Source organism: Podarcis muralis, chromosome 1 (genome assembly GCF_964188315.1).
Source record: "Podarcis muralis chromosome 1, rPodMur119.hap1.1, whole genome shotgun sequence".
NCBI lineage: Eukaryota > Metazoa > Chordata > Lepidosauria > Squamata > Lacertidae > Podarcis > Podarcis muralis.
This window is the reverse complement of record NC_135655.1, coordinates 7,302,116-7,319,643: the sequence shown is the minus strand read 5'-3', so window position 1 is coordinate 7,319,643 and position 17,528 is coordinate 7,302,116. Positions and strand designations below refer to the sequence as shown.

Sequence of the window (17,528 nt, the reverse complement as noted above, 5' to 3'; positions counted from 1 at the left end):
GGGGCTCCGGAACGGATCCCGTTCGTATCTAGAGGTACCACTGTACTAATAAGAATACAGCAATTTATTTATAGGCCACCCATCTGACCATTATATTTCTAAATAAAATAGTCCCACAAGCATCTGGTTGGTCACCGTGGGAGCAGGAAATTGGACTAGCCAGATCCAGCACGTTCTTCTTACGTTCTGAAAAACCAATTTAAAAAGCCACGATTAGATGCTCCTTTCGTTTCCTTTTTGCAGATCTGCAAAGCGGGCGCCTTCTGCTGCGGCCTCAGCTTGTGCAACCAGCACACCATCGTCGTCTATGTGATTTGTGTTGCGCTGTGGGTTTTCTCCTGCTTGCTCAGGGAGAGGGTGAGTTCCCACAATGCACTTTGGAAAGAAGACTTGGGTGGCCGAGAGAGTCTAGGGATGAGCGTGGCCAGACACTCTTCGCAGCCTTCTCTCTGTGGCGCTGCGGTCTAAACCACTGAGCCTCTTGGGCTTCCCGATCGGAAGGTCGGCGGTTCGAATCCCCGCGATGGAGTGAGCTCCTGTTGCTCTGAACCAGCTCTTGCCAACCTAGCAATTTGAAAGCATGTCAGTGCAAGTAGATAAATAGGTACCACTCCAGTGGGAAAGTAAACAGCATTTCCATGCGCTCTGGTTTCTGTCACAGTGTTTCATTGTGCCAGAAGTGGTTTAGTCCTACTGGCCACATGACCTGGAAAGCTGTCTGTGATTCGAATCCCCGCGATGGAGTGAGCTCCTGTTGCTCTGAACCAGCTCCTGCCAACCTAGCAATTTGAAAGCATGCCAGTGCAAGTAGATAAATAGGTACCACTCCAGTGGGAAAGTAAACAGCATTTCCATGCGCTCTGGTTTCTGTCACAGTGTTTCATTGTGCAAGGAGTGGTTTAGTCCTACTGGCCACATGGCCCGGAAAGCTGTCTGTGGACAAACGCCGGCTCCCTTGGCCTGAAAGCAAGATGAGCGCTGTAAACCCAGAGTCGCCTTTGACTGGACATAACTGTCCTGGGGTCCTTTGCCTTTTACCTGGGCATGCAGAAAGGGGCAGAGCTTGCCACCCAAAGTTGCAGGAGGGAGATTCTAATAGCTTGGAGGAGGTAACTTGGAACTGGTCCCGTGCAGTGCAACTGACCGAGTGCAAAATGGAAGACTTCTCCGGGTGGTTTGAGGAAGTGCTATTCCCCTTGGGACCTGCCCATAAAAGCAAGCCTACAGTGAAGGGTTAGGGGGTTTGCCAATTGATTCCAGCAACCCCCATTATTGTGAGGAGGGGGTGGTTTTGTGAATTTTTTTCTGTCCTGGGAGAGAGCCAAGATAGATGCGTGGAGTGTTGGGTGAGAGCCAGGAAGCTGGCAAGTGTCTCAGAAGGAGAATAGTCCGTATTCGTTAGTATTAATGGTTTTATTCTGTGTTTTTGTAACATTATTTGTTGTTTTAGTTTTCTATACACTGCTTGGAAAGGTTTTTTTAACATATTAAAACCATATATAAAAATACAGCCCTTATGTTTTTATATCTGTTGGAAGCTGTCCAGAGTGGCTGGGACAACCCGGTCAGATGGACAGGGGACAAATAATAAAATCATCATCATCATCCCCATTATCATTTCAGACAGCAAAAAAATTGGTCGCTGTTCCCAAGGACCTTACAATCTAGAATGGGTTGCTTGTTATGTATTAAAGTGCAGTTTTTTTAAAAAAAACAACCAAAACAATAGCAAGCATGCAACCAGTTTTCAAAGGTTCGTTGCCCCTGAAAATGGAGGTTCTGCTTTGCTAATAGTTATTGATAAACATCTTCCTTCAAGAGCTTGTCTAACTTTAGCCTCAGAAAGAATGCAATAATCTTTTCAGTTGCCCTGTTAAGTGCGTTTTCCTGTCACAGTAAGCTGTGGTTTGCCATTGTTAGGCTTAGTGGGATGTCTGAACCAGGGATTGTGGGTTCCTCTGCTCCCGAAAAAGCCGTAATGTGAAGCCAAGATTTGTTCTTTACTTACTAATTATGGTGTGAGCAAAAGAAATGATAGTCAGTGCTTCAGACTAAATGCTAAGCTGCAGGCCGTGGTTTGTGGTTCCTCTCACCCAGTGGAGAGGACAATCTGTAAACCGTTAACCATGGTTTACTGTGACATGCAAACAGAACCGTTGTCTTTTACAATTAGACATACACCCATTCTCTTCTGAATCCTTCTGTGCGGCTGAGTCCTGGCACTCCAGAGCTAGAAAAATAAATGGGATCAAGCTATTGACGAAGAGTATGTTGTGTGTGGGACAAGCCTTAGTTATTTAATTTAATTATGGGCGAAGGGGGTTGCAGGTGGAAAACCAGCCAACTCTGATCATTGCAAAGTGGTTTATCTCCGCATTGCAGCGTTTCCCGCCACCCATGGCAGAGTTTCAGTGGCGAAATGCGCCACCAACATGATCTTTTGGGGAGCCTCTAATATTATTCGCTTCACTTTAAAAATTCATCCTGCCAAGCAGAAAAGATCAGAGCGATGTCATTTCCCCTGAGTAATCCATGGAGATGGTGCCGTTTTCAACATCGCCTTTTCGCGGGGACTTAACGTGCAAATTGAGAGATCAGTTCTCTGTGTGTCAATATATATATATATCCATATATTTCCTTTGCCTCCTCCCCCCCCCAACCCTTGATGTCCAATGGCAAAGTTCTGGCACGACCCAACCGAAATAATCACCATTGTGCAATTTGACATTTTATTTTATTTATTTATTTGGTGCAGGAATTGACCCCAGGCCACATGCTAAAGTTGACTTTCTGCTTCCTGGCTGGCTGCCTGCCGTATCTCTACCTGCCTGCCTCTTCCTACCTCAACAAAGCGCGCTGGACCTGGGGAGACCAGACAACCCTTAAGGGATTTACGACCCATCTTCTCAGGGAAGAATACGGAACCTTCAATTTGGTAAACCGGGGGTTGGGGGGGGAAGAGAGGGGCTTCCACAGAACAAGATTTCTCTTCTGTATCTTGAGTCCGCGTGGTTCCGAATCTTTTAGACGCACAGCCTGGGATCCTGGTGGCGGAAGAGCTTTAAAAATTGTTATTTCTCAAATAGTGGTTTCGTAGCCCCTGTGCTGCTTCTTCGGGGTGGCTAAATCGCTTGGTAGCTAGAGAAATAAATGTGATCTCCCTCGTGCCGCTTAATCGTAGTTATTTTGTTCCGAAGGGAAAATGAGCAGGCCGGTGAGGCCGTCACAGCTGCGGTGTGACACTCTGCTCTGCTCGTGTCAATGGAAGGGGAAGGCTGAACATATGCAATGAATTGGAGGCATAGCTGTCAACCGTCCCTTATTTGGTGGGACAGTCCCTTATCCCAGCGCCATGTCCCGCTGCTGTCCCTTATTGATGATGTCCCTTAAATTTCCCGGGTTTCAAAGGAAGCAGCTCCTCTCCCTCCCTCCCTGTAGGCCAGGGAGGAGGGAGGCTCCAACTGTGTTGCTTGGCTGCGTTGCTCACCCAATAAGGAGTCTAAGAACGACTGGGGGGTGGAGCTTGCATGCCTTGTGCCGATCAAATCGGCCGCGTTGCCTGGGGACTTGCCTTTGCTCAGCGCTTCCCAGCGGAGAGGTGACGGTGGTTTTCCTTGCTGCATCCCCTTTGCTGGGTTGCTGCGCTGTGGGAACCACCGCTTGAGGCTTCATTTGGCTGCTGGCTGGGCTTTCTGCCTTTGGCTCAGAAGTTGAACATACCTGTGCTCGCAAAATCCCTTATTTTGGCTGCTGATCCCTTATTTTCGAGGCTGCTGGTCCCTTATTTTCAAATCTGTAAGTTGACAGCTATGATTGGAGGTGCCCTGGGCAGGGGGTGTCCAACTGATATCCAGCTGCTAGCAGTTTCCGAAAAGGTAGTGGATTCGGTCCAGAAAATGAGGATAAATCTATCAAAGGCTGCGAGCCAAGATGGCTCGGCTCTGCCTCCACGGTTGAAGGCAGCAATGCTTCTGAGCATTGTCTGGAAACAGCAGGAGGGGAGAGGGGTCCTGTGTTCGAATCCTGATCCCTGGTTTCCCACAGGCATCTGGTTGGCCACTGTGAGAACAGGACTAGATGGCCTGATCCTGTAGGATCTCCTTACGTTACTGGGGCCAGCACCAAGTGACTCTGAGGAAAGTCCGCGATAAGGGAGAACATGGCAGTGGCGCAAAAATATATGTGTGGGGAAAGTGCATGGGGATTTTTTCCCCTCTCTCCTTTTCTAGAACTTGGGACCCTCCGACAAAGCTGAACGTTGGCAAATTCAGGGCAGGGAGAATAAAGTGTACTTCTGCCCATGGAGTTGCCTCTGACAATATGTAGCGATGGACTCAATTTAAAATCCTGGGGTTAACCTCTGGGAAAAGGGAGCAGGAACCTATTGCAGCATTTGTTGAGTTTTTTTTTCTTTTCTGTGTAGGCAAAATTAGAGAATGGATCGAGTATGGCTGCTATATTGCTGTAAGTGAATCGTTTAATTTCTTTCTTGGTCTGGGAGGGCTCGTAACAAAATCCTACATTGGTGACTTCTTCTTTGTCAAAGAGAAAAACGACTACCAGACTTTTAGAAGACATCTGAAGACAGCCCTGTTTAGGGAAGCTTTTAATGGTTAATACAGTGGTGCCTCGCAAGATGAAATTAATTCATTCCACGAGTTTTTTCGTCTTGCGATTTTTTCGTCTTGCGAAGCACGGTTTCGGAAAAGTTTTGGAAAAACTTCAAAAATCACCAAAGTCTTCAAAAACCTCAAAAAAGGCTACCACACCGCGTGCTATGAGTTGCTCCTCGAAGTCAAGTCGCAACTGTATTAACGGTTTTAAGAAAAAGGAAACAAACTTGCAAGACGTTTTCGTCTTGCGAAGCAAGCCCATAGGGAAAATCGTCTTGCGAAGCAACTCAAAAAACCAAAAACCCTTTCGTCTTGCGAGTTTTTCGTCTTGCGAGGCATTTGTCTTGCGAGGTACCACTGTAGATTATTGTATTTTAATATTATGTTGGAAGCCGCCCAGAGTGGCTGGGGAAATTATTATTATTATTATTATTATTATTATTATTATTATTATTATTCTGTGTATTATATGTATACCCTTCCTTTTTCATTGCTAGGGACTCAAGGCAATTGATAAAAATATGAGCTGCTAAAAACATAGGGAAAATAATTTAAAATCCAATTAAACATTGATAAAATTATATACACAAACATCATACAAATAATTTTAATAAAGGCAGGACGGCACACCAACCCTTTCATGAAAAATGGTCCGTTCCCCAAAGCACATTGGAATAAAAAGGTCTCCATCTGCCAGCAGAAGGATAACAAGGAGGGAGCCAGGCTGGCTTCTCTAGGGAGGGAGTTCCAAATTTTTGGAGCAGCCACACAGAAGGCCCTGGGGATTATTCGGCTGCAGCAGGCAGCAGCATTTTGACTTCCCACAATACCGCTGGTGTAATAACATTGTTCCAGGGCAGGGATGCTCAGGGGGGTTGATCTCCGTGAATTCTCATACAGTTGACTGGCTTCGTACCTCCTGGAACCAACGTGCAGATCGGAACTTCATTATCCACTGGTCTCTTGCACTTCCCAAACATTTTGACATGTCAGATGTTTCGGAATGTACAGTCATACCTCGGGTTACAGACCCTTCAGGTTGCGGACCTGCCAAAACCCGGAAGTACTGGAATGGGTTACTTCCGGGTTTCAGCGGTCATGCATGCACAGAAGTGCTAAATCGCGCTTTGTGCATGTGCAGAACCACTGAATCGCAACCCTCGCATGCGCAGACGCGCCACTGCGGGGTGCAAACGCTGCGGGTTGCGAACATGCATCCCGTACGGATCACGTTCGCGACCCGAGCGTTCACTGTATTTAAAAATGAAAATACTGATGTAACGTTGGACATGCATGTTTTGAAAGAAGATGCTTTTCAAAAAAACGATTTTAACAATCTTTAAACACATTTTTGAGAGGATTAATGTGCAGATGGGGACACGGGTGGCGCTGTGGGTTAAACCACAGAGCCTAGGACTTGCCGATCAGAAGGCCAGCGGTTCAAATTCCTGCGACGGGGGGAACTCCCGTTGCTCGGTCCCTGCTCCTGCCAACCCGGCAGTTCGAAAGCACATGAAAGTGCAAGTAGATAAATAGGTACCACTCCAGCGGGAAGGTAAACGGTGTTTCCGTGTGCTGCTCTGGTTCGACTGAAGCGGCTTCGTCATGCTGGCCACATGACCCGGAAGCTGTATGCCGGCTCCCTCGGCCAGTTAAGTGAAATGAGCGCCGCAACCCCAGAGTCGGTCACAACTGGACCTAATGGTCAGGGGTCCCTTTACCTTTAATGTGCAGATGAATATGGCAATTGGACGGTGTAGACATCTAGGGAACCACAGTTGAATTTGACGCAGGCTGCGTCACTTCACCCTGAAACACCGTGGGAACCAGCGGCCAAATATTCGTTGGAACCTCGGGCAAAATACGTCTTTAAAGGGTGGGCCATATCAGGTGTCAACCGTGGGCCATGCAGGGTCCCAGCAACAAGCCTGCCTTCTTGCATCAACTTAGTCTTCCCAATTGTCAGAATAGGACATCATGACTTCCACTCCATGGCTCCTGAGACCTAGTGATTTTTCTGCCAGTGGTTGTACTGCCGTGATCTGTGGATGCATTGATCTGACGCCTGTTGCAACACCTGCATTTATCTATTGCACTACTAATATTTTGACTTTTGATGCCTTTGCAGTTTCCAAGTGTCTGACATGAGGACGGAGCTCTCCGCCATCACCCAAGCCCTTGCGATCATCGCGTGTTTGTGCGCAGCAGTGAGGTAGCGGCCAGTTTTTGTTTGTGGGTTTACTCTTCAAAAAGCTGTTCTCGTATCCTCCTCCGTTGTGCATTACTAAAACCCATGCCTTCGTAGGGCGTTTGGACCGCTCCCTTATTGTACTGATTAGTGATTTTATGGCTGTGTAGCTGATTATTTTCCCTTCATGGATCACTGCCTTGCCGTGGCGAAGGGGCTTGAATAACTCAGAGAAGCTATGAACTACGCCGAGCAGGGCACCCAAGATGAACAGATCATAGTGGAGAGTTGTGACCAAACGTGATCCACCTGGAGGAGGAACTGGCAAGCCACTCCAGTATCCCTGCCAAGAAAACTCCATGGACAAAGACAACAGGCATATAAAAGTTATGACGCTGGAAGATGAGCCCCTCAGGTCGGAAGGCGTCCAACATGCTACTGGGGAAGAGCGGAGGGCAAGTGCAAGTAGATTCAGAGCTGATGAAGCGGCTGGGCCAAAGCCGGAAGGACGCTCAGTTGCGGATATGCATGGAAGCGAAAGGAAAGTCCAATGCTGTAAAGAAAAATATTGCATAGGAACCTGGAATGTAAGAACCATGAACCTTGGTAAGTTGGATGTGGTCAAAAATGAGATGGCAAGAATAAATATTGACATCCTGGGCATCAGTGAACTAAAATGGACAGGAATGGGCGAATTCAGTTCGGAGGACCATTATATCTACTACTGTGGGCAAGAAACCTGCAAAAGAAATGGAGTGGCCCTCATAGTCAACAAAAGAGTGGCAAAGCTGTACTGGGATGCAATCTCAAAAATGATAGAATGATCTCGATACGAATCCAAGGCAGACCTTTTAACATCACAGTAATCCAAATTTATGCACCAACCACTGGTGCTGAAGAAACTGAAATTGACCAATTCTATGAAGACTTACAACACCTTATAGAAGTGACACCAAAGAAGGATGTTCTTCTCATTATAGGAGATTGGAATGCTAAAGTAGGGAATCAAGAGATAAAAGGAACAACTGGCAAGTTTGGCCTTGGAGATCAAAACGAAGCAGGGCAAAGGCTGATAGAGTTCTGTCAAGAGAACAAGCTGGTCATCACAAACACGCTTTTCCAACAACACATGAGACGACTCTACACATGGACATCACCAGATGGGCAGCATCGAAATCAGATTGATTATATTCTCTGCAGCCAAAGATGGAGAAGCTCTATACAGTCAGCAAAAACAAGACCTGGAGCTGACTGTGGCTCAGATCATCAGCTTCTTATAGCAAAATTCAAGCTTAAACTGAAGAAAGTAGGAAAAACCACTGGGCCGGTAAGATACAATCTAAGTCAAATCCCTTATGAATACACAGTGGAAGTGAGGAACAGGTTTAAGGATTTAGATTTGGTGGACAGAGTGCCTGAAGAACTATGGATGGAGGCTCGTAACATTGTACAGGAGGCAGCAACGAAAACCATCCCAATGAAAAGGAAATGCAAGAAAGCAAATTGGCTGTCCAACGAGGCCTTACAAATAGCGGGGGAGAGAAGGCAAGCAAAATGCGAGGGAGATAGTGAAAGATACAGGAAATTGAATGCAGGTTTCCAAAGAATAGCAAGGAGAGACAAGAAGGCCTTCTTAAACGAGCGATGCAAAGAAACAGAGGAAAACAACAGAATGGGAAGAACCAGAGATCTGTTCAAGAAAATTGGAGATATGAAAGGAACATTTCGTACAAAGATTACCATAATAAAGGACAAAAGTGGTAAGGACCTAACAGAAGCAGAAGACATCAAGAAGAGGTGGCAAGAATACACAGAGGAATTATACCAAAAAGCTACGTATGGCTTGTACACCCCAGGTAGTGTGGTTGCTGACCTTGAGCCAGACATTCTGGAGAGTGAAGTCAAATGGGCCTTAGAAAGCACTGCAAATAACAAGGCCAGTGGAAGTGATGGTATTCCAGCTGAACTATTTAAAATTTTAAAAGATGATGCTGTTAAGGTGCTACACTTAATATGCCAGCAAGTTTGGAAAACTCAGCAGTGGCCAGAGGATTGGAGAAGATCAGTCTACATCCCAATCCCAAAGAAGGGCAGTGCCAAAGAATGCTCCAACTACCGCACAATTGCACTCATTTCACACGCTAGCAAGGTTATGCTTAAAATTCTACAAGGAAGGCTCAAGCAGTATGTGGATCGAGAACTCCCAGAAGTGCAAGCTGGATTTCGAAGGGGCAGAGGAACCAGAGACCAAATTGCAAACATGCGCTGGATTATGGAGAAAGCTAGAGAGTTCCAGAAAGACATCTACTTCTGCTTCATTGACTATGCAAAAGCCTTTGACTGTGTCGACCACAGCAAACTATGGCAAGTTCTTAAAGAAATGGGAGTCCCTGATCACCTCATCTGTCTCCTGAGAAATCTCTATGTTGGACAAGAAGCTACAGTTAGAACTGGATATGGAACAACTGATTGGTTCAAAATTGGGAAAGGAGTACGACAAGGCTGTATATTGTCTCCCTGCTTATTTAACTTATATGCAGAATTCATCATGCGAAAGGCTGGGCTGGATGAATCCCTAGCTGGAATTAAGATTGCCGGAAGAAATATCAACATCCTCAGATATGCAGATGACACAACCTTGATGGCAGAAAGTGAGGAGGAATTAAAGAACCTTTTATTGAGGGTGAAAGAGGAGAGCGCAAAATATGGTCTGAAGCTCAACATCAAAAAAACGAAGATCATGGCCACTGGTCCCATCACCTCCTGGCAAATAGAAGGGGAAGAAATGGAGGCAGTGAGAGATTTTACTTTCTTGGGCTCCATGATCACTGCAGATGGTGACAGCAGCCACGAAATTAAAAGACGCCTGCTTCTTGGGAGAAAAGCAATGACAAACCTAGACAGCATCTTAAAAAGCAGAGACATCACCTTGCCAACAAAGATCCGTATAGTAAAAGCTATGGTTTTCCCAGTAGTGATGTACGGAAGTGAGAGCTGGACTATAAAGAAGGCTGATCGCCGAAGAACTGATGCTTTTGAATTATGGTGCTGGAGGAGACTCTTGAGAGTCCCATGGACTGCAAGAAGATCAAACCTATCCATTCTGAAGGAAATCAGCCCTGAGTGCTCACTGGAAGGACAGATCGTGAAGCTGAGGCTCCAGTACTTTGGCCACCTCATGAGAAGAGAAGACTCCCTGGAAAAGACCCTGATGTTGGGAAAGATGGAGGGCACAAGGAGAAGGGGACAACAGAGGACGAGATGGTGGGATAGTGTTCTCGAAGCTACCAGCATGAGTTTGACCCAACTGCGGGAGGCAGTGGAAGACAGAAGTGCCTGGCATGCTCTGGTCCATGGGGTCACGAAGAGTCGGACACGACTAAACGACTAAACAACAACAACAAGAAGCTGATTATTTCACTGCAGTCTTTGAATTCCACCCTGGGAACCTTGTTTGAAGTGTAGTTTTAATGATCACATTAAAAATAATGATTTAAGCCAACGGCAACCACCTTTCGCCTGGCTTTCTTTGGAATCACATCTCTGATGTACCTTTCGTGATGTTAGTTGTGTGTGCTGCATCTTCTGCCGTTCTTCAATTAAAACGCAGTTTTGTCTTTTGCATTTTTCCACCTTAATCGCTCTCTTAATCGCAGTCTCTCTCCCCTCTCCTAGGCCCAAGGTGGAGAAGCCAAATTTAGTCTGGCTGTTCACTTCAATGCTCCTCGCCTATTCGTTTTTCTTTGCTTGGAGAGCAAATCTGGATATTTCAAAGCCGCTGTTTAAAGGAGTGGTATGTTTGCTTTCAAGGTTGCTATTTATGTTTTTTTAAAAACAAACAAACAAAATACATGGTTTTAATTTAATTTAAAGCTTATTTCAGGATTTAGAAATTGCTCTGCGATATCTGAGCAGAGAGATGAATGTCCGGGGGAGGGAGAGAAAAGTTCAGGGCGAAGAAAGTATTTTTCCATTTCCCCCCTAAAGCTCATTTCTTTGGGGGGGGGGGGTTGTTTCTGGAAAAGAATGAAAAAGGAAAAGCACTGTGACATGTGAAAGGCTGTAGAAGTTTGTTTCAATCTGGGCAAACATTCGGCTTTTAGAAAGTCTGTGATAGTGATATCTCAGATAATGACACTGATTAAATTTATAGTATTCATCAATTCTTGGTTCCTTCCCTTTTTCGCATAAAACATGTTATGGACATGAGTGCTGTATCTCTGCTTGACTTTGTTGAGGACTGGAGAAAACCTAATAATTTTCAGCATACATTATACTTTTCTCTTTTTTCTATAATGTTGATGTGTTCCCTTGTTTTTATTGTTTTATACCTGCTCCTTATAAACTGGCAAAATGAAAAAAGATGCCAGGCTGTAAATAAAATTACATGTGACTAAAATTTAAACCTGAAAATTCCGCCTGTCCCAGACAGAGATTACCTTCTTCTTTATTGTCTTTGCTGGCGAACCTCGGGCTTTCTGCACATGCTCTGCTAGTGAGCTGTGGCCCTTCCTCTAGATTTTGGAAAATCGAAAGACAATCTCCCAGGTCTATATTCACCAAAGCTGAACTCCATGCAGCGTTTTGCAAACATGCTTTATGTGGGAGATTCGCAGTCAAACCTAACAGTGCTAGTTAGTATGTGAAGGGGTTAAGGACCATAGAGTTCTCAATTATTAGAGTGGCCTCTGTGATGTCACATCCCTTCTTCTCCAAGGAGGGAGGAAGTAAGCCTTGTTTCCTGTTCCTTTCTCTGTGTCTCTATCACTCTGCAAGCAAGGAAGCAGAAATACATCAACTTTGTTCTCTGCCTCTCATATGTTTCTGAGGCTGCTTTGCTGTATATATTTCAGCTAAGCACATTTACCTGCATTTTATTGTTGCTACTAAGGAAAATTCAACTCTGAGACCTAGCGACTGTAAGTAAAACATTTTAAACTTACCTTGCAGTCTGTGGTCTTAAGGCCAGGTGCCTTAAGAGCTGGGATGTATTAAAAAGGTTTAAAAACCTATTCTTAGGCATCAGTAAATCTGCCTAACAGTGAGATTTAAACTCCACTACTAGGTCTCTTTATGTGCAAGCCCTGCAGGCACAAGCCATTTTGTGTTAATCCAAACACACGGGTCTCTAGAGAATCAGTTATAATTAATATATCCTTACTATGATACCTGGGACGCGGGTGGCGCTGTCGGTTAAACCACAGAGCCTAGGACTTGCCGATCAGAAGGTCGGCAGTTCGAATCCCCGTGATGGGGTGAGTGCCCATTGCTCGGTCCCTGCTCTTGCCAACCTAGCAATTTGAAAGCACGTCAAAGTTCAAGTAGATAAATAGGTACTGCTCCAGCGGGAAGGTAAACAGTGTTTCCGTGTGCTGCTCTGGTTCGCCAGAAGCGGCTTTTTTTTTTTTTTAAAGATATTTATTAAATTTTCAAAAATTATACAAAAAGAAAAACAGTATTACAAACAAAAACACAAACAAAACAAGTATAATTTCATTCCTTTATTTTCTTATAACTTACTTTCCCGACCTCCTCATACCTCCCCTTTCTGTATTCCAATCTCTAATTATTTAATTCAGCAAATCCCTCCCCTAATTTCTATTTAATTTTTAACCTTTCTTTTCTTAATTACATAATCATTACAACTAGAACCCACTTAATTTCTAAACCAACATCGTTCTAACATTCAATAATTTTACAATGTTTCTTAAGATAGTCCTTGAACTTCTTCCAATCTTCTTCCGCCGTCTCTCTTCCCTGGTCGCCAGAAGCGGCTTAGTCATGCTGGCCACATGACCCAGAAGCTATACGCCGGCTCCCTCGGCCTGTAAAGCGAGATGAGCGCCGCAACCCCAGAGTCGGTCACGACTGGACCTAATGGTCAGGGGTCCCTTTACCTTTACCTATGATACCTAGGATAGCTCAGTTGGTGGAGCATGAGCCCCACATTGGGCAAAAGATTCCTGCATTGCAGGGGGTTGGACTAGATGACCCCCGTAGTCCCTTCCAACTCTGCATTTCTATGAGTCTAATACCCATCACATTTCTACGCAATTTGGGAAATGCTGTCTGTCTGTCCTTCTGCAGGTCGAGCGATTCTGGATGCAGAGCAATGCGGTGGTTGCTGTTCTAGCCGGCCTCGGTTTCTCCTCGCTTTTCTCTTTTGCAGAGGGGTTGGCTGGAAACAGCCGAGTGCTTCGCTGCCTGGAGTGGCTTCTTGCTGCCGTTCTGGTTACCGGGCAAATCTACTCTAATTACAGGTAACTGCAAGAAAGAGCACAGTGGCTTCAGCTTTGCATAGTGTGCTTAAAAGTCCAATTAGCGTCGTGTTCATTTCCCACTGTTCCCTCAAGTGGTTCAGGGCGGACACACCTTCTTCTCGCTTCCTTATTTAGCCACGCAACTCGTGTTGTAAGGAGGCTTCGTCTTCTGTTCTGCCTTGTATCCATCGCAGGCAGCCCTGCTTCCGTTCCACTGCAGTTCGCCTTCCGCCAAATGCTACGTTATTCATCTCGTTGCCCCGCTGCTACATGTCATTCCACCCTGTGCAAAGGAAAGGGAATGCAAACAGGGATTGGGACGTAATCGGTTACATATCAGAAGGAGCTGGAACAACAACAAATCCCGAACTGGTTTGATTTCCGTTCAGGACATGGGACGTGTAAGCAAACATCAGCCATTTCCCCTTCCATTTCCATTTCCATTGAAATTGTCTGATGTCCCTACTCACAACACCCCTGCCAGATAGGTTAGGCTGAAAGATAGCAATTGGCCTACTTATTAGCCAATGCAATTCTGGGCTGCATCAATAGGAGTATAGCATCTAGATCAAGGGAAGTAATAGTGCCACTGTATTCTGCTCTGGTCAGACCTCACCTGGAGTACTGTGTCCAGTTCTGGGCACCACAGTTCAAGAAGGACACTGACAAACTGGAACGTGTCCAGAGGAGGGCAACCAAAATGGTCAAAGGCCTGGAAATGATGCCTTATGAGGAACGGCTAAGGGAGCTGGGGATGTTTAGCCTGGAGAAGAGGAGGTTAAGGGGTGATATGATAGCCATGGTCAAATATATAAAAGGATGTCATATAGAGGAGGGAGAAAGGTTGTTTTCTGCTGCTCCAGAGAAGCGGACACGGAGCAATGGGTCCAAACTACAAGAAAGACGATTCCACCTAAACATTAGGAAGAACTTCCTGACAGTAAGAGCTGTTCGACCGTGGAATTTGCTGCCAAGGAGTGTGGTGGAGTCTCCTTCTTTGGAGGTCTTTAAGCAGAGGCTTGACAACCATATGTCAGGAGTGCTCTGATGGTGTTTCCTGCTTGGCAGGGGGTTGGACTCGATGGCCCTTGTGGTCTATTCCAACTCTATGATTCTATGATTACTATTACTATTACTACTACTACTACTACTACTATTACTAGTTTTTTTTTATTCTTTTATTCGTACCCAGCCACTCTAGTCAGCTCCCAACAAAATACAGTGGTACCTCGTTTCTTAACCTGAAACGGTTCTTAACCAGAAGCACCACTTTAGCTAATGGGGCCTCCTGCTGTTGCCGTGCCGCCAGAGCATGATTTCTGTTCTCATCGTGAAGCAAAGTTCTTAACCCGAGGTACTATTTCTGGGTTAGTGGAGTTTGTAACCTGAAGCGTATGTAACCCGAGGTACCACCGTATTCACAATGAAACATCAACCATTAAAAACTTCCCTATACTGTACAGAGAGCTGCCTTCAGATGTCTTCTAAAAGTCATATAGTTGTTTATCTGTTTGACATCCAACGGGAGGGCGTTTCACAGGGTGGGGGCCACTACCGAGAAGGCCCTCTGCCTGGTTCTCTGTAGCTTCACGTCTCGCAGTGAGGGAACCACCAGAAGGCCCTTGGAGCTGGACCTCAGAGTCCAGGCTGAACGATGAATGTGGAGACGCTCCTTCAGGTATACAGGGACTAGCGTGGATTTGAACCCAGGTCTCCCTGCTTGTAGTCCAATCATCTTGCTACGCCAGCTCTTGCTTAGAACCCTTTAAGACTTCACACTGCTTGGCCAGGATGGGAGCATCTTCTAAAAACGTGCCACCTGGGATCTTGGCAAAAACGCTGCATCAGGGCAGTGCCGGATTTACGTATAAGCTAAACAAGCTATAGCTTAGGGCCCCACTCTCTTGGGGGCCCCCCCAAAATTATGAGTCTTTGTAAATTTTGTTTCTAAAGGAACTTTTGTTATTGCCAAATGCCAATGTGTTTGCATTATGAAGTTTGCTATGAATAAAAAATCACTTAAAGTTAGAGCTTAATAATTATTTTACTATTAAGATACAGGGTGAGGCCCCGTGGATACAGAGGACACATGTTCCACGGGGCCTCTTTTAAAAGACTCACCCTGTACTTCTTCTTAATTGTATTTCACTATTAATATAAAAAGGTAAAGGGACCCCTGACCATTAGGTCCAGTCGTGACCGACTCTGGGGTTGCAGTGCTCATCTCGCTTTATTGGCCAAGGGAGCTGGCGTACAGCTTCCAGGTCATGTGGCCAGCATGACTAAGCCGCTTCTGGCGAACCAGAGCAGCGCACAGAAACGCCGTTTACCTTCCCGCTGGAGTGGTACCTATTTATCTACTTGCACTTTGACATGCTTTCGAACTGCTAGGTTGGCAGGAGCAGGGACCGAGCAACGGGAGCTCACCCCGTCACGGGGATTCGAACCGCCGACCTTCTGATCGGCAAGTCCTAGGCTCTGTGGTTTAACCCACAGCGCCACCCGCATTCGTCCACTCTTTATATACTTCTTCTTAATTGTATTTCAGTTCAACAATTACTTTGATAAAATACATATTTTGTTATGTGCAAATGGCTTGAGATACCCATTAGGTCCATAAATTAGCATATAGCAAATATTCAACACAAAAAAACAGCAACAATTTGTTGTTGACCAAGGACAGCTGGACATATCAAGGGCCCCAGTACCTTAGCTTAGAGCCTCATCAAACCTAAACCCAGCCCTGCATCAAAACTAGTTCCACCATTGACCATCCAAAGCTGCCGTCTGCTGAATGAGGTGATTGGCTCTATTTAGGCCAGGGAATCTTTACCACTCCCTATGTTTTAAATGCAACTCCCAACATCAGATGCTGGCTGGACCTGATGCAAGATCGACTCCAACAAGTCCTCCATTCATTGGTCGAGTTCATCTCTGCCTGCTGAAGGGATGTGGAGCCTTATTCCTTTGCAAACTCCTTTGCCAGAGGAAATAATAATAATAATAATAATAATAATAATAATAATAATAATAATAATATTTATATCCCGACCTCCCCTGCCAAAGCCGGGCTCAGAGCGGCTAACATCATACAAGTAAGACAATGCATAAAACAAATGATCAATAAATTAAGATACATCCCACAATTAATTCAGTAGTGATGCCCACCAATTTGCTTGGCTTTTACAGTGGTGCCTCGCAAGACGAAATTAATCCGTTCCACGAGTCTCTTCGTCTTGCGGTTTTTTCGTCTTGCGAAGCACGGCTACTAGCGGCTTAGCGGCTATTAATGGCTTAGCGGCTTAGCGGCTATTAACGGCTTAGCAGCTTTAAGAAAAAGGAAACAAACTCGCAAGAACTTGCAAGACGTTTCGTCTTGCGAAGTAAGCCCATAGGGAAATTCATCTTGCGGAACGACTCAAAAAACGGAAAACCCTTTCGTCTAGCGAGTTTTTCGTCTTGCGAGGCATTCGTCTTGCGGGGCACCACTGTATAATAATAATAATAATAATAATAATAATAATAATAATAATAATTTTTTATTTATACCCCGCCCTTCCCGGTTCAGAAAACCAGGCTCAGGGCAGCTAACAACAAATTTAAAACACTTAATTGATGTAACAAAATAACAGCATAAAATACAGTATAAAACGTGAGTAACAATAAATTCAGAATTAAAAAATCAATTTAGGGGGGAAATCCATCCAATAAACATTAGATGATCACCAGGGATAGACAAATTCATGGGGGAGAGGGCTGTTGATGGATACCAGCCATGATGGCTATGCTTTGCCCTCCACTGCTGGAGGCAGCAATGATTCTGAATGCCAGTTTCTGGAAACCACAGGAGGGGAGAGTGCTGCTCTTGAGTTCGAATCCTGCCTCTTGGTTTCCCACAGGCAAGCACTCAGCCATTGTGGGAACAGGATGCTGGACTAGATGGGCCATTGACCTGATTAAGCAGACTCTATATATATTCTTATGGAAATTAATGTCAGGGAAGTTTTGTAAATTTCTCTTCCTCTGCCCTCCACATTCCTTTTTCCTTGCCTCTTACAGATAATACACCTGAGGGCAGGGCCTGCGTCATTTTTCTATGGGACCACCTCCCCTGGTCTGCCCCGCAGAGGACCTTAAGGTCTATGAATAACCATAGTTTAGAGGTCCCTAAGGAAGTCAGACTATCCTCCACCAGGGCCAGGGCCTTTTCAGTGATGGCTCCAACCTGGTGGAATGCTCTGTCCCACGAGACCAGGGCCCTTCAGAATTTAACCTCCTTCCGTCGGGCCTCTAAGACAGAGCTATTCCGCCTGGCCTTTAATTTGAATTCAGCCTGATCTTTTATTTCCCCTTCCTTCCCTCCACCTCCCCTTTTATGAAGATTACCCACTCTGAGACCCCACAGCTAATTCTCCCGTGGCCCCCTCGCTGGCCCAAGTAGGACCAATTCAATCAGCTAGCCCTGGA

At 45.4% G+C, this 17,528-nt stretch overlaps 1 protein-coding gene across 7 annotated transcripts in view; it reads left to right on the top strand.

Annotated features, from left to right (window-relative positions):
• TMEM260 (transmembrane protein 260) overlaps nucleotides 1-17,528 on the top strand; it is a 101,031-nt gene that overhangs the window by 44,006 nt on the left and 39,497 nt on the right. For 5 of the 7 annotated variants that reach the window (XM_077918699.1, XM_077918658.1, XM_077918603.1 and 2 more), the window contains 6 exons: nucleotides 244-357; nucleotides 2,756-2,935; nucleotides 4,424-4,464; nucleotides 6,742-6,825; nucleotides 10,477-10,594; nucleotides 12,889-13,061. In XM_077918699.1, coding sequence (XP_077774825.1) covers nucleotides 244-357; nucleotides 2,756-2,935; nucleotides 4,424-4,464; nucleotides 6,742-6,825; nucleotides 10,477-10,594; nucleotides 12,889-13,061 — 710 coding nt within the window. The remainder of the gene's footprint in view (nucleotides 1-243; nucleotides 358-2,755; nucleotides 2,936-4,423; nucleotides 4,465-6,741; nucleotides 6,826-10,476; nucleotides 10,595-12,888; nucleotides 13,062-17,528) is intronic. The other 2 variants (XM_077918624.1, XM_077918757.1) reach the window with 2 other exon arrangements.